General features: G+C 40.7%; 1 protein-coding gene across 1 annotated transcript in view; it reads right to left on the reverse strand.

Moving 5' to 3' along the window:
• Nucleotides 1-543: 543 nt before the first annotated feature.
• Nucleotides 544-15,751, reverse strand: part of lhfpl4a (LHFPL tetraspan subfamily member 4a) — a 47,368-nt gene continuing 32,160 nt past the window's right edge. The window contains 3 exon segments of the mRNA XM_061736801.1: nt 544-3,284; nt 5,874-5,890; nt 12,796-13,032. Of these exon segments, the coding sequence (XP_061592785.1) occupies nt 3,231-3,284; nt 5,874-5,890; nt 12,796-13,032 (308 nt within the window). The 3' untranslated portion in view covers nt 544-3,230.

Raw genomic sequence — 15,751 nt, forward strand, 5'->3', positions numbered from 1 at the left:
CTTTTCCTCCCCAGTCATTTCCAACATTAAAAGCTCTGTGGTGTGAAATTCTGCCTGTCATTGTTGGGCAACACGCTCCTCCTCCTCGTTGGCTTGAACAAACAGTCAACCACAAGTTTCCTGGGATTTGAAATCTAAACCTACAAACCTCAATGTCAAGTGCAATATCTTAAGATAGTTCTGTACGAGACCCAACATTATAAAAACACAAAAGAACCCCTACACTGTGATTACTTTTCAGTTTCTCAGTATTTAAAAAATGTGTTAAAATTGTCGCAATTTTTTCCAAGAAAGAGGAAGTCCTGTGTTGCCGTGGATCATAAAGAAACTGACTTAATAGATGTTAACATTTCCATTTTGCTTTCACTTATTCACCAAAGTGGCTCCTATCCCGAAGAAACAAACCCCTATTTCTCAGTCAGGTTCTGTAATCTTTGGGTGCTTTCACACCTTCGTCGGTTTGCTCTGGTCCAAATCATCTGGGTTTGTAAACTTGTTGCCTTTTCAACTTGGTTCAGTTCCCCCGAAGCATATCGAAACTTCGACCCACACGACCGTGTCCTCCCCGCTTGTCTGTCAAATTTATCCGTGTGACTGCACAGATAAACACAGGAAGAAGATCTTATATCGGCGTGTTTCCTGCACAGATCCGTAGGGTTTCACGTAGGTTCGTGACTGCATTTATCACTTTTGCACAGCTACAGCCAGAGGAACGTTTTAACAAACCAAAAACAGAACATCACCACATTATAAGGTCTTGCTTGTATTAATCACGGAGAACTTTAAGCGACATGATTGATCTCACTGTAATCGAACAGAAATGGAGGTCTAAGAGTAATTCAATGCCTTAAATCATGAGACTGCTTTGATTCAGTAAGCGTTCCCGACAGGACGGACCCCGTCAGAGACCGGCGTTGAATTCAAATCCAGACCACAGGAGGCAGGAACAGAACTGCACAACATCTCTACAACCTCATCCACAGGTTTTTCTAAGGATTGCATTTGAAGCACTTTTCCTGCCGTTGGTTGATCCAAAAATGGTGCAAATGGCGCAGCAACTGGACAAAACACGCCGACCAAACCTTTAGCTTAGCTCAGGCTAATCTGTGATGAAAGTAGACTCCATCAACCCAGATCTACAGTACGTTGCCGTTAAGTGTACTTATAATACAGTTCCAGTAAAAGAGACAGGCTGCGTTTCCGAAAGCCATATTTAAAACAATTCCCAAAAAACCCAACTGCTAACATCTCTTTTTGCTGATTCCAAGTCCTTCTGAACGGCCTCTGATTAGATCAAATCTGTCTCGCTATATTCCAATGAAGGAAGTTAAAGTGAGCACTAGCGTCTCTTGGGTCCAGTACGGTTAAAGTTTGTCTTAAAAGTCCCTAGTTGTGTTTTTACTGACTTCAAGGTTTATAATTGACTTAAACAAGAGCAAACTGAAAAAAATGACTAAGGCTGCAGGATCTGACAAACCCAAAGAGTTTTTGAATTGCAAATTGGAAAAAATCAATAGGTTTGGGGATAACAAAAACATAGAAAAATTGCAGAATTGGGGACTTTTTTTAAAGTTGGATAAACAAAAACGCTGACTGGGAAACTACACCCAGCCACCTCCACCAGCAGCTAATTAAATCTACTTTCAACCCAATTGAACTCAAAAATGCTAGGTAGCTAGATGGAAAGCTAGTCGATTGCAACATATCTGTCACTCAAAAAACACGATCCTATTTATGCATAGATTTGGGGCTATAATTTAACCTGATTAGCTACTTAAAAGTTGTCTCCCCGTTGTCTCGGTTATAAAATCTAGGCTTTTATACCCAAGTTCTGCTGTAATGGTGGACTTTTTAACGTTGCCGCCAATGAAACTGACTCCAAAGGTCCTTTGACGAACTGCAATCCTCCCTACTTCTGCGCAATTTCCAAAACTGGATGTCGCTCCTTGATCAAGACCAGGTCCACCTGTTTTGGTCCAAACCCGATAGGGATTACCGTGTTCACAAGGGACATAAAATGAACTGCAACAAGTGGAAAAGTTAGATTTGAGTGGACAAAAGCCCGTAGTTGTGAAAGCACCCCTTGTGTTCTTGTTTTCTTATAACTTAATATAATAGTCGTCATGAGCGGTGGACGTCCCACCTGTGACTACTGCAGGCAGCATTGCTTCTTCAAAGAGGCATTATTTGTGACATCACCTTAAGACAATGCAGCACTTGGGGCCAACTCCAGCAGCCGTATTCACACAGTCTTAAGACATCTGTAGAGTAAACTGATCACTGGATGCTGGAACCATAAACTGGAGTAAACCGCACACTGGAAACAGGAGGGGATCGTGGGAGATGACCGAAAGGAGAAGAAATAACCAGGACTACTACCAAGAGTGGCTTCCGCTGAAGCCGTGTTGATGCAGGGGAAGTGCTCTTCTTCCAGTCGACAAACACAATCATTCGGATTCATGGCGCCGTACTTCTCGGTGGAACATCCAGGTAAGATTTAGATTCTTTCCAAATCAACGTAATCCCACTGAATCAGCAGTGAGGAGTCTTAGGAACACAAAGTACTCGGGTGATTTACCGGCACGAGGAACACTGAAACCAAGGGTAGAAATACTCAAATGCGTTGGAGTCAGATGAGGTTTTGTTGTTGGCTGTTTTCGTCAGCAAGTAGAGTTATTTACATCGTTCAGTCTGTACAGTAGAGAATCTCCCAGAGATGTTAAGTTCTGTAAAGCTGCAATGGGGGCGCTCGTTTAAATTCCTCGCAGTTCAAAGTCCTTAGATGAAGAGCCATACACGTCCCTGCTGAAGGGTTGTTGTTGTTTTAAATAATGGACTTGCTGTATTGCGAGACACGATGCGATGAACGTACACAACGCTCAAACTCAGGGACATTTGAAGGAACTGAAAGTAAGTGGACTTTATGGTTCTTCATCGTAAGGATTGAATTTCCCACACAAATCAAGACTTTAAATACAGTCAATCGTATTTTTTTTTTTATCATAAAGGTATTTCTTGAGAAAATCGGGTGTTAAATGCACTGTACAATCTTGTATAATTTTTTTTTTTTTTCAAAATATAGTTTATCCCAGGGTGTTTTTTTTTTATCTTACAGCATCCTGTACACTTGGTGTCTGCTTTGAGATTTGGGGGGGGGGGTATCCTGATCGTTGGTAGAGGTGGAGAAGGGAAAGAAAGAGAGAATAAGTTGTCCAGTGCCATTGTTGCTCTCAGTGGAGACGCTGAACTCCGTACCGCGGCTCTCTTCGATCCCGCACCTCGATCTGCAGGAAACACAAGACGTCACTCAGGTAACGCAGGAAACCGAACATCACAACACAACTCTGCTTTATAAAGCTCCTTTTAAAGGAAAAGTAAAACTCAAAGCGGTGAACAACATATACAAAAACAGGTAATGGATTGTAAAAAGTGAGTATTACATGATAAAAACAACAATGACAACACGTGTATAGAGGATGAACATGTGTGGTCCAAGTACAGATCCTTGTGGAACTCCTTCACAAGAAAACCTGTATAAAGCTACAAGGAAACGCTGATGCTAAAGTTACCTTCCATTAAAGTCAAGAGGACAGTTCCTGGCATCAGTCAGGTCTTGCAGAAGCTGTAATGCCCAATCATCCATCATCTCTACCAACCTTTTCCTGTTCCTTTTTTCTTTTATGAAGTTGCTTTAAAATATCAGAATTCTAGGGGTTGCAGGTTTTTCTGGCTTGAGTATATCTGCCACTTTTCCTTCGATTTGCTAAGAATCTCTATGGATCTCTTTTTAATTTATGGTATTTATTTTTATTTATGTCTTAAACTTGTTGTCAGGCTTCCAGATGCTTATTTTTCTCTCGAGATCTGGCAACCTTGATATGCTGAACCCTGTTCCAGTGCTCTCTGGGCGAAAATCAGGGGTACAGATTGAAATACAACCACACGCACGCTCATTCATTTCTATTGGCAATTAAGGATCAGCAGGTAACTGACATGCATGTTTTTGGAAATCACCATTCAGACCTGTGCTTTGTCAATGAATTAATTATTATAATATCTTCAGGCCCTGCAAGGGACTGATGACCTGTCCTGGGTGAACCCCTGTCTTTTGCCTGATTAGAACTGGGACAGACTCCAGCAGATCCCTGTGACCCTGAATAGGAACAAGTGCGTTTGAGTAATAGATGGATTGATATTATTTAAATGCAAGTTGATACTGAACACGGATTTAAAGTGACACAAACTTTAACCCTGGAGTTCCTCCTATAGGTGTGGATCTAAGTCACTTTTAACACACTGTCCAAGATTTAATCTTGTTTGGTGTTTTGCTTTGTCCCTTAATTTTCTCTTCTTTTGTAACTCTGTTGGGTGTCAAATGAGCTAGCTTAAACCCTTTAGCCACTGTTGACCAATGTTGTTGTGCCAAAAAGTGACGGATTTTAAACTTAAATTTAGAGTTCACATATGTCTTAAACTGACATTAGCCACACTTCCATTAGCGAGGTCGGGGATGAAACCGCGGAGGCTGAAATCAGCCGCCGTGTCTCTGTGAGGAACCCGGTAGGATCTACTGACCAACCAATCCACTACTGACACCTTCTATATTTACTTTTTGAAAAATGTCTACACTTCACTTGGGTGTAAATAAAAACAACAAAAGACGTGAGAAAGGACCATATATTGGGCTCACTAAAGTTTTTATAATCATTACTTTAAGCAATATGTTTACTTTTGTACGTCAGCCCCATTATAAATAAAGTTTTGCACAAGTGAAACGAAAAAACTTTTCAATATTCTCTCTTTGTAACTTTACCACAAATATGACTATTTTCTTGCATGAAAATATTTCAACAGTTTTTTCCTCTCTTTTACTTTTACTTTCACTTAAATTACTTTTACTTTATTAATCCCCGAAGGGAAATTAGGTACTTTTGAATTTGAATGGAAATTATTCCCTTTTTGGTGTGAAATGGATTCTGCACTGTAAAAACTCAAAATCTTAACAAGAATATTTGTCTTATTTCTTGTTAAAATGTCTAATTTTTAGTCAAAAAAATCTCATTACACTTAAAACAAGACTCATCACTGGAAGAGAAAAATCTGCCAGTGGAACAAGATTTTTTTTGCTTGTAATGAGAAGATAAATCTTGTCCCACTGGCAGATTTTTCTACTTATTTCAAGTGAAAATGTATTTGTAGGTGAAAATTGTCAAATAACAAGTTATTTTTCCGGTAATGACTCTTGTTTTAAGTGTAATGATGGTGCAATGGTTTTTTGACTAAAAATGAGACATTTTAACTAGAAATAAGACAAATATTCCTGGTAAGATTTTGAGTTTTTGCAGTGTGCTCTCCACAAGTCTCCACTGGGGGCATCCTTGATGAAATGGGACTCTACTTGTGAAAATTACAAGGTATCGGATATAAATACTCACTAGCACCAATACCTTGTGGAAGAGCGATGTTAAAAGCTGAGATTGTTGTTCCTGTTTACTGTTTTACACACTGCGATGGTGGACGTGAATCAGGACGGAATCGTACGGGAATAGGAGTCAAGTCAACGTATTCCCTAATGCTGGCGGTATTTTTGGGGCTTGTTTCTGCCCCGTAGAGGTTCCCAAACATTGTTGTTGTACAGCCGTTCCTGATGAAAGAGATTTGCTTCAACCATTGAATCCCCGTCACACTTCCCCACACCCTCCGCTAATGCAAATGTATAAAATCGTTGGTGAAACTAGTGCAGTAATTAGATGTCAGGGACACATCGGTCTGTATCACCAGAACCCTCTCCACGACTCCACAAACACTGATTCAGGTCTTTCCTTTGAAACATAATGTGGATAAAACGTAGGTTGTAATGGAAGTCAACTCACCCTCGACACAGCAAAATCTGCAAGGACAGAGAGAGAAAACAAGCATTGGCATAAAGCGAGACATGAGCAGGAGAAATGCAGATTTGTGCAAAACACGAATACGCTGAGTGAAGCATTCAGGCCTTTTCCTACTGGCGTCCAAATACCACTTCGATTGGAGCCACTGGTTTCACAGGGACTCCAAGAAGAGCAACAGGTGGACCGAACGTTTTCTAACAGCTGTCCACAAGATCGCTCAAGGAGCGGAAGTAACAGAGCATGAATTAGTTATGAAGAGCCGCACCGCAGATGCTCGAGGGCTACACGGCTGCTAAAGGAGCCAACGTTACAGGAGTCGGTGGACGTCACTGAACTGATGTTTGTGTTGATGTAAAACACCCAAACCTTCACCCGAGGCAGCTGGGAACGCTGTTACCATCGCTGCCGGCTGCTCAACGAGACTCATTCATGAAATCTGAGCAGTCGTTCACAGAAGTCACAAACTCTGGATTTACAATACGATACTTAAAGGGGACCTACTATGAAAAACAGGTTTTTTCTTGCTTTAACATATATAAAGTGGTCTCCCCTCAGCCTGCCAACTCAGAGAAGGAGGAAAGCAACCAAATTCTGCAGTGTCTGTACAGCCGCCCGGATGAGCCGTCCAGTGTGATGTGGATCTACGAGCTGTTCAGATTCTGCTCCCGTCGTGACGTCATGACAGTCACGACGGCCGGAGCTTCCGCCATTTTTTCGTAGCGGCGTATTGCGTCATTCAGGCAGCCAATCAGCACAGAGCCTCATTATCATAGCCCCGCCCACTCAGAATCCCGTATAGATAATGAGGTTAGAGAATGGGATGGGAATGGGATAAAGACATGGCTCAGAAACTGAATTTCTAATTTATTAAGCAAAAACAATCAAAAGCTTGTTTTTAAGACATTCAAGGCCTGTTTAAAATAGAAATGAGATGCCATAATAGGTCCCCTTTAAGATTTTGATTTGATTGCAAGGACTCTTCACACGTGGCTGATTGGCAGCAAGCTCCCATTGCTGTAAATGTCATGGTTTGGTTATTTAGTTCCTCTTTTATTTTGAAACCCGTGTCTGTGTTTCATTTCTGTCTTGACTTCCCTGGTTCCCATCTGCTCTGATTGTCTGCACCTGTGTCTCGTCAACCCTTCTGTGTATATCTGGTCTTGTCTTTCCCTCGCTCCCAACTGGTCTGTACTGTTTCATCCCTCCATGTTTCCAGTCTGGTTTTATGCCATTTGGATTTTTTTTGCAATCCTGCTCAGCAGCGCTTTGGGTTTTGTTTAAGTTAATAAAACACGTTTTTTGGAACTCCTGCATCCGGGTCCTATCCACCGCATTCGTGACAGTAAGTGTTTACCCTCAGCCCACATCTTTTACCTGTGGACATGGTGCCACACTAAAGAAGTGCGTTTTGAGAGGAAAGATCTTTCAGAAATAGTGGAAGAGGTGATTCTACCTGCGGTGGAACCAAGAAAAATGCTTTATAGTTCTCTGTCAGCAGCTTATGGACTATAGCGTTACCGGGACCAGCAACGCAGGTAAATGAAGCACCCAAGAGGCGAAGCAGAAGATGCTCTGATGTAAAGAAAAGAAATGTGCATTTCTTTACATGTACAAAAGCACGTTTCCTCTGTTATCAGGAATGATGCCGGAAAAGGAAAACTGTTTAATTGCTATATTGTGACAGCCGGGGGATCTACTGCTTTTAGCACGTTTTAAGAAATAGTGGGTGGGAATTAAAGGAGCATGAGGCTCCTTTTTAAGAAATGAGACTCATTAGCGCCACCCTTCACCGCGACGGCCGTCGGGGGTACTGCAGCCAACAGTGAAGCCGGCACGGGAGAACAGGGAGAACGTGCATGCAGCGTCATGTGACGTCACATCCGCAGGACACCGCGGGAAATTCGGGCCCCGAATTGCAGCACATTTTGCAGCACACAGCCTGTTCAAGGCAACGGAGAGATACACTAGAGGGCTCATTCTTTTTGGTTTGGAACGCTTTGTCTGACATTATTACTAGAAAACTTAAAACGTTTACAAATTTTTTTCCTGCCTCATGCTCCTTTAGGTTTTTAGGGCCTTCATTTATTTAATTGTAGGTTATTTAAAACTTCAACTCTTTGAAGCTCTAATAAATCAATCAGAATTTATCCAGTTCATGGGTTATTTGGTTTTTTTAAGTTTTACATTTTATGGCACGGACAAAAAGGATATTTTTTGCATTATGCTGCCCATTTGATTTTGAGTTTTTATTTCGGTCCATTTGGATACAACATAAAAAAAGGTCCAATATTTTAAGTGGCCCCTTGTGACCAGAACTGATATTTCTGCATAGAGAAGCTTTAACTTTCTTAATCACCTGAGCAAAAAGTACAAACATAAGACACATGTCTTTGTCTTTTAGATTTTATAAATATTGATCGGAGAGACCAACTGACTCCTTGTGGAGTGATGACAGTCAGTTTGCCGTTTCTTTAACTTGAAAACAGGAATAATAACGTGTTTGTACATTAATATGATGCTTGCTGGTGTTCAAAATGAGCTAAAAACAGTTAAACAGGAGCCAATGGCCTTTTTTTTTTGCACATTGAGTCAAAATTCAACGATTTTTTTTACCTTAAAACAGTGACTTCATTTAGTTTTACACTAAAAAGAACTTTTTTTTTCTTCAAGTGACGCCAGTAAAGGAAAGCCGAATCCCAGTTTGTCATATCAGCACGTACGTGCATCAAAGACACCAGCTTGGATGATTTTTACGGACGTTTCCTTTCGGCTCTGATTGAGGGACGTTTTACTTTTTTATGAAAGAAGCGGAGAGGAAACTCGACGCGGCCGATGAAGCAATAGAGGCGTCAAATGTGTAAAATCTCTGAGACTGTCAGCGAGGTTAATCAGATAAGAACAGAAAGACACGCCCGCGCACTGGAATATCTCCAGTTACCATGGAAACCATCACGGAGATAGACCGTCGGAGAACCAAGACGTCTTATGTCACTGTTCTTCCTCTCCCTCCTCCTCCTCTCTCCCTTTACTCCGCTTCGTCTCTCACCTTCGCTCTCTGTGTTGCGGCGATGTATTTTTGGGGTTTTGTGGAGTCGGATGGAAGCACGTGACTCCGCTGCTCTGAACTGTAGCTCTGGCTGCTTTCTGCAGCTCCTCTTCCTCCCTCTTCACACAGCTGAAACAATGCGATTCGACTTTCCTGATGCAACATCATGCAAACTGTCAGAAAGCTTCTGGAGGATTCTTCCCTCCCACTCCTGAATCCAGCTCTGAACGCGACGTGGCTGGAGATGCTGAGGTCAGATTCCCCTGAATAAACCCGGTTCATGGACCAAGGCCTCAACTAGTGTTGTTGCTGTCAGCCTGTTTTAAATTATAGTTTTAGTTTAGTCTTTGGGTCAAGCTATAATTTTAGCTTTTATTAGTTTTAGTCACGTTCATTCTCCTTTTAGTCGTGTCAAGTTTCAGTCGACTAAAAGTCTGAGCATTTTAGTTTTATTTTAGTCAGAATTGTCCAGGACCATTTTAGTCTAGTTTTAGTCAAAGATTGTATTTAGTCAAACCCATTTTACAATTCAAACAAGGTTATCTTATTATTATATTATTGTTACCTTATAGACTCAAAAATACATTTACAGAAGAGTATTAGGGCCAGGCAGGAGAAAAATTAAAATATTTTATTTTTGCACTTCGAGGAAAATAGTTGAAATGTCGAGAAAAAAATCGAAATGTCGAGAAAAAAGGCGAAAATTTTATTCTTGAAATTTTATTTCAACATTAATCTCGCCATTTCGACTTTTTTCTCGAAGTGCACAACAAAAGAAAATCTTCCCCTTTCAAATATTTTTTCTCCTGCATGGCCCTAATACTCTTCCGTGTACATTCATTCCAGATACAGAAGACTCTAATTTGAGTTTACATCATATTTATTTTTCCGCATTTCTCCCCATCTTTTTCATTTCGACGACACATTGGGTTTTCTTTTCCACATCTATGTAGGAAAGTGTATCCAAAGATGGATCTTCTTCTTCTCCAGCCCCAGAGCAGATCCCTGCGTTTCTGTATGTAACTTTGTTTTTAATTGACGTGAACCTAGAGCTCTGCGTTAACGGCATCAGCCTCTAACTCTGCATGGAGATTAAGGATCTTTGGTAGAACATTTCGTCTCGTTTTGGTCAACGAAAATGAAGACACATTTTAGCAGAGTTTTTATTTTGTAATCTACATTTTCTACAGTCTTATTTTTATTCGTTGACGATATTGCATCATATATTTAATTATCGTTATCGTCACATGACCAGCATTTTAGTAGCGTCTCGTTTTCCTCAGGTGATAAAGGTTCGTTGACGACGATATTTAGTCATAATTTTCGTTGACAAAAGCAACTTTAGCCTCAGCGAGGACGTGAGGCATCCTTTTACTGATACTTTATACTTTAGGACACGTTTCAAAAAACCCTCAGATTTGGTGCTTTGAGCTCCACTGATATTCTTTATACAGCAGGATGAACTTTTACTCTCCTCCTGAAGTCACTGCTGTTCCCCTTCGGGAAGTCAGAGGCCTCGTTTCCACATGTCCGAAACATCCCAGCGATGTCCAAAACACAGCCGTACGGTTCTCTTCCAGCTTCCACCGGGGAGAAATCGGATGCGACTTAAATATGTCACGGAGGGATGTGTAGAAGTCTAAAAATAGATCCGGTCGGTAATAAGGTTAAATCGGAGGTGAGGGTTTGCAGAAGCTTCTTCTGACTGTCGTCATAATCAGAGATGACAACATGCAGGATCAACTCTGCTCATGTGCTGCAGAGGGAGATTAGATTACTGTACTTTTTATTAGTTTAATTCCTAAAGACAGCTCTGCTGCACATCTGGTAGCAGATGTGAAGTTAAAGTTATAGTACTACACACTTTCAGGTATACTATTAGCTACCAGTTAGCAGTAAATCTCAGTTATAAAGTTAAAGTTATAAAGATATGATACCGTCTGGTAACATTAGATTTAGTACTTTTGAGACTGTTCATTAGCTCAGTTATCTGAGATTTAGCTCTGACTTAACTAGAAATTAAGAAATTATTTAAGACAATATCTTATAAGGAAAGACATCTTCTTGAAAAATGTGGGACAGTTTAAAATTATGGAAAAGTGGTATTTGAGGGTAAAATAGGTTCTTCTTTACATACATCTCCAGAATCACTGAAATAGTCACAGCTAAACTGCAACACCAACACATCATTAACTCCATCGATGATGCATTTTGAATAAGAGACTTCTGTTATGTTATGAAGAAGCAGCTAAACTGATTTAAATCGACTTTAATTTCAATTTTTATCCGTGCATTCTGTACATCAACACTCCAACGGCACCACGTGTTGCTGGTTTTATCTGCGGCCGCTCTGTTTCTGCAGTCGTGTCATATATGTAGGATTAACCTTGTCAGGTGAGTTTCAAACAAAGCAACATTATTATTTCCATAACAGTCTAATTTAGCCGAGGCTGGTGTGTGAGAGAGATCCTCAAATGTCACAGTTTTGGTATTTAGTTCCTGTTTTATTTTGAAAACCTGTGTCTTTTTGTTTCAGTAACTTCTTGACTTCCCTTGTTCCCATCTGCCCTGATTGTTTGCACCTGTGTCTCGTCAAGCTTTCTGTGTGTCTTGTCTTTCCCTGCTCCCTGCTGGTCTGTACTGTTTCCATCCTCTGTGTTTCAGGTCCGGTTTTTGGATTTTGTCATGTTCTGGTTTCTTTGCAATCCTGCTAAGCAGCGCTTTTCTTTGTTTTAAGTTTGCAATAAAACACGTTTTTTTGGGAACTCCTGCATCTGGGTCCTATCTACCACAACCGTGATCTATGTGACGCACGAAAAACTTTCACAAACTGCGTCAGAATGATGGAGGTCACCGTCACTCATGCTTCCCATTAGCTGTTGAAGAAGCTACGTATGCTACAGGTCTCAGACTGTTGTGTCATTTATGTTGTGTCATTTATACAATTATCTGCATGTTGACCCCTAAAAAGGAAAGCCATCAGAGGAAGAAGAATTGCATCATGTACGTAGGAAGCTGCGAACCAACACCCAAGTTAAAGCAAGGCTGTTAGCCTCAACATATTTAGCTAGCTGGCAACCCAAAATGTTGAAAGAGCCATATTGGACCAAAAACACAAATAACAAATATGTTTGGAGCCGCTAAAAATGAAAAGTCTTGTATAAGCCTTAGAATGAAGGCAAATGGCGAAAAGGCGAAATGTCGAGGAAAAAAGTCAAAATGTTGAGAAAAAAGTCAAAAAGTTGAAAAGTTGAGAAAAAAGTCGAAATGGCGAGAAAAAAAGTCAATGTCGAGATTAATGTTGAAGTACAAATCTCGAAAAAAAGTCGAAATGTTGAGAAAAAAGTCAATGTCGAGATTAATGTTGAAGTACAAATCTCGAAAAAAAGTCGAAATGTTGAGAAAAAAGTCGAAATGTCGAGATTAATGTTGAAGTACAATTTCGAGAAGAAAGTCGAAATGTCGAGGATAAAGTCAAAATTTCGAGATTAAAAAGGAAAGGAAAAAGGAAGGAAAAAAGAGAAAAAGAAGAAAAAAAGAAAAAAGAAATAAAATAAGAAAAAAAGAAATAAGAAAAAAAGAGGAAAAAAAAGGGAAAAAAAAGGTCAAACATTTTTGAAAAAGCTCCAGGAGCCACTAGGGCGGCGCTAAAGAGCTGCATGCGTCTCTAGATCCGCGGGTTGCCGAGCCCTGCTCTAGTGGTATTATTGGCATAGAGATTGTGAAATCATCAAAAACCGTGGAAAAAGAGTAGATGTTCGCCATGGAAGGACCTCTTGTTGATCCTCAATGCCGCCCTATTGGGGCAGTGGAGGAATGGGACGAAGAGGAGGTCTAGGGAATACGCTCTTTGCTCACCTTTGTTGTCCGTCTGCAGGTCATCCAGGTAGAAGTCGGTCTGCCGGTTTCCCAGGACGAAGGCCAGGAAGGAGAGGATGAGGGCGTCCAGGATGCCCATGATGGCCAGCATGTAGGCCCAGCGCACCGAGCAGTCCCCTAGGGCGTACTTCCCCGTCTTCTCCCCGCACATGTCCCGGATCACTTCGGCATCCCAGCCGTCCGGGAAGATCATGCAGCCCAGCACCAGGCACACTCCTGCAGGGTAGGAATCGAAACCCAGATCATCAGCTTATTCATTATCAATTTATACACAGAACTTATTTAACACCTTGTAAGCTTTACCATGTGAAGATCCTGGTTATCTCTTTATTATACTCTCAGAATAAACCAGGAACCTTCATGCATGTTTCTGGAATGCCAACCTGTTGCAAACTTCTGGCAACAGGTTGCAACTGCAATATCCTCGATAACAGTACAGAATATTCCAGTAAACCCTCAAACACTTATTTTAAATTATTTATCCACAGTTAATGCTTCACTATGTCTTAAACGAATTTTGCTTGCTGGCCGAACAGCAGCAAAAAAGATAATTGCAGTAAGATGGAAACCACCACACATGCTTAACATCTCCCATTGGTATTTGACTTTTCTTGATATTATCTATCTGGACATATCTACAGCCCAAATCCAGAATGGAGCTTGAGTCCTGGGGGGAGGGTCGTGTTTTATTCCACATTTAATTCCTTGTGAAGTAATTTTCACAAGGAAAAGGTTTTGTGGAATATGTTTAGGTGAATTAAACCCCAGTTGTGATCACATGTGCCCCCCCACCATTAGCAGTTGATTAGATTTTTAGATTAGATCTTTATTGTCATTGTTATATAACAACGAAATTCGAAGAGCCATCAGTCAGTGCTGAAAAACAAACAGATAAATACCATAACACACTTTCACACAACATAAAATAAAACAAATAACTGATTAAAACCAATAAATAATTAAAAATAGCCTGCACATGCATACAATCCTTAATGTCAGTTAACAGTTTGTTTTTGAGATTTTTTGTTACAGCTGTAGAATAAAAACTGTCTCTAAATCGGCTTGTTTTTATAGCTCTGTACCGTCTACCTGAGGGCAACATTTCATTTTCTGTATATCCCCTGTTCAGGGCCGGCTCTATGAATTTCGTGGCCCTAATTTAATGAATCAGGATTTTTTTTTAAATATACAGGACTGTCTCAGAAAATTAGAATATTGTGATAAAGTTCTTTATTTTCTGTAATGCAATTTAAAAAAACAAAAATGTCATACATTCTGGATTCATTACAAATCAACTGAAATATTGCAAGCCTTTTATTATTTTAATATTGCTGATTATGGCTTACAGTTTAAGATTAAGATTCCCAGAATATTCAAATTTTTTGAGATAGGATATTTGAGTTTTCTTAAGCTGTAAACCATGATCAGCAATATTAAAATAATAAAAGGCTTGCAATGTTTCAGTTGATTTGTAATGAATCCAGTCCTGTATAATTTTCACAAGGAAAGGGTTTTGTGGAATATGTGTAGGTATGAGACTCAACTGAACCCCGGTTGTGATCAGATGTGCCCGTTTGTCATGAACCCGCCCTGTTCCTCATTAATTTTCTCTTCCTTTCAGAGATTTATCATTTCTCTAATGGTCCTCCGATCCTTCCACGTTGCAAAACCCCCGGGGGAAAAGCATTTATGCAGTTTCAACAAAACAACAGAGGTAATCTATACTTCACCCCCCCCACTCATCAAAGCGTGCACCATCTGGGAGCTGATGTCGCCTATCCGGGCTCAGCGACGCCGTCTAACGAGCAGCCGTCTAACGAGCAGCCGTCTAACGCGCCGCCTGCCTCGGCCTCGGGGGGGTTGGAGGTAAAGCGGCGGATCCCGCTGGGACACGGGGAACATACATGGCGTCGTACTGAAACATCACACCTGGCCACATGGATCTTAGTCATACGCAGCATCACTCGAGATGCACATGAAAGGTTTTTGTTAGATTATCTGATTCCAGTAAATGTTGAAGTGGTTTGATGTCTTTAATGTGCTCAAATGAGAGAAACACTGACTAAGTTTACATGCATCAATAACCCTTTTCTTTACCGGAATATTAGCAATAACCCGGTTGCGAACGGCCATGTAAACACCAATAACCCCTTTGAATAACCGGAATTTGCTCATATTCCGGTTTTTAAAAAGCCAAAAATGACCCCTGGGTTATTCCTTTTCTAACCCGAATATTCGGTCATGTAAACGCCTAACGGGATATCCCCATCAAAAGGAACATGACTTTGTTTTCTGTGCGTGTTCTTTTCGCAAGGAATCTTGGTCTTTTGAGTCCACGAAGTTCTTATAAACACGGAGAAACACAAGACCAGGGGGAGACTAATCACTTCATAAATGTAATGAAAGATATGAACATTTTGGCATTTGTAGACGGTAGAAAGTACCGGGATAGCGAGATTTACAAAAAGGTGAGCGAAAAGTTGCTCGAAGCAGGATTTGTACGAACGTCAGACCAGATCAAGCACCGCTGGAAGACGCTGAAAAAGGTGAACTACAGGGCCAAGAAACAAAACAACTTCTACTGGGCTGTTCATTATGCGCCGTGCTGCTGTTATTGTTGTTGTTTTGGATGTGGATACAGGAAGAAGAAGCGGAAATTACGGGATTTCGTCATGACGTTCTCCGTGCATCGCTGGTTTGATCCAGATATCCCAAATGATTAATTACCATGTAAACAGGGATAACCCTGTTTGCTCACACATGTAAATGGAATATTCAGAATGTTTCAGTAACCGGAATATTGACCTTAACCCGAATTTCAACTGCATGTAAACGTAGTCACTGAGTTCGTTATGAGTTGAAGGCTGTTGGGTGACATTCAAACGTCCATCCGATCGTTTATCTTTGTTTGGGTTGTGACTTGCCCTGTCTTCCC

Source organism: Cololabis saira, chromosome 12 (assembly GCF_033807715.1).
Source record: "Cololabis saira isolate AMF1-May2022 chromosome 12, fColSai1.1, whole genome shotgun sequence".
Taxonomy (NCBI): Eukaryota; Metazoa; Chordata; class Actinopteri; order Beloniformes; family Belonidae; genus Cololabis; species Cololabis saira.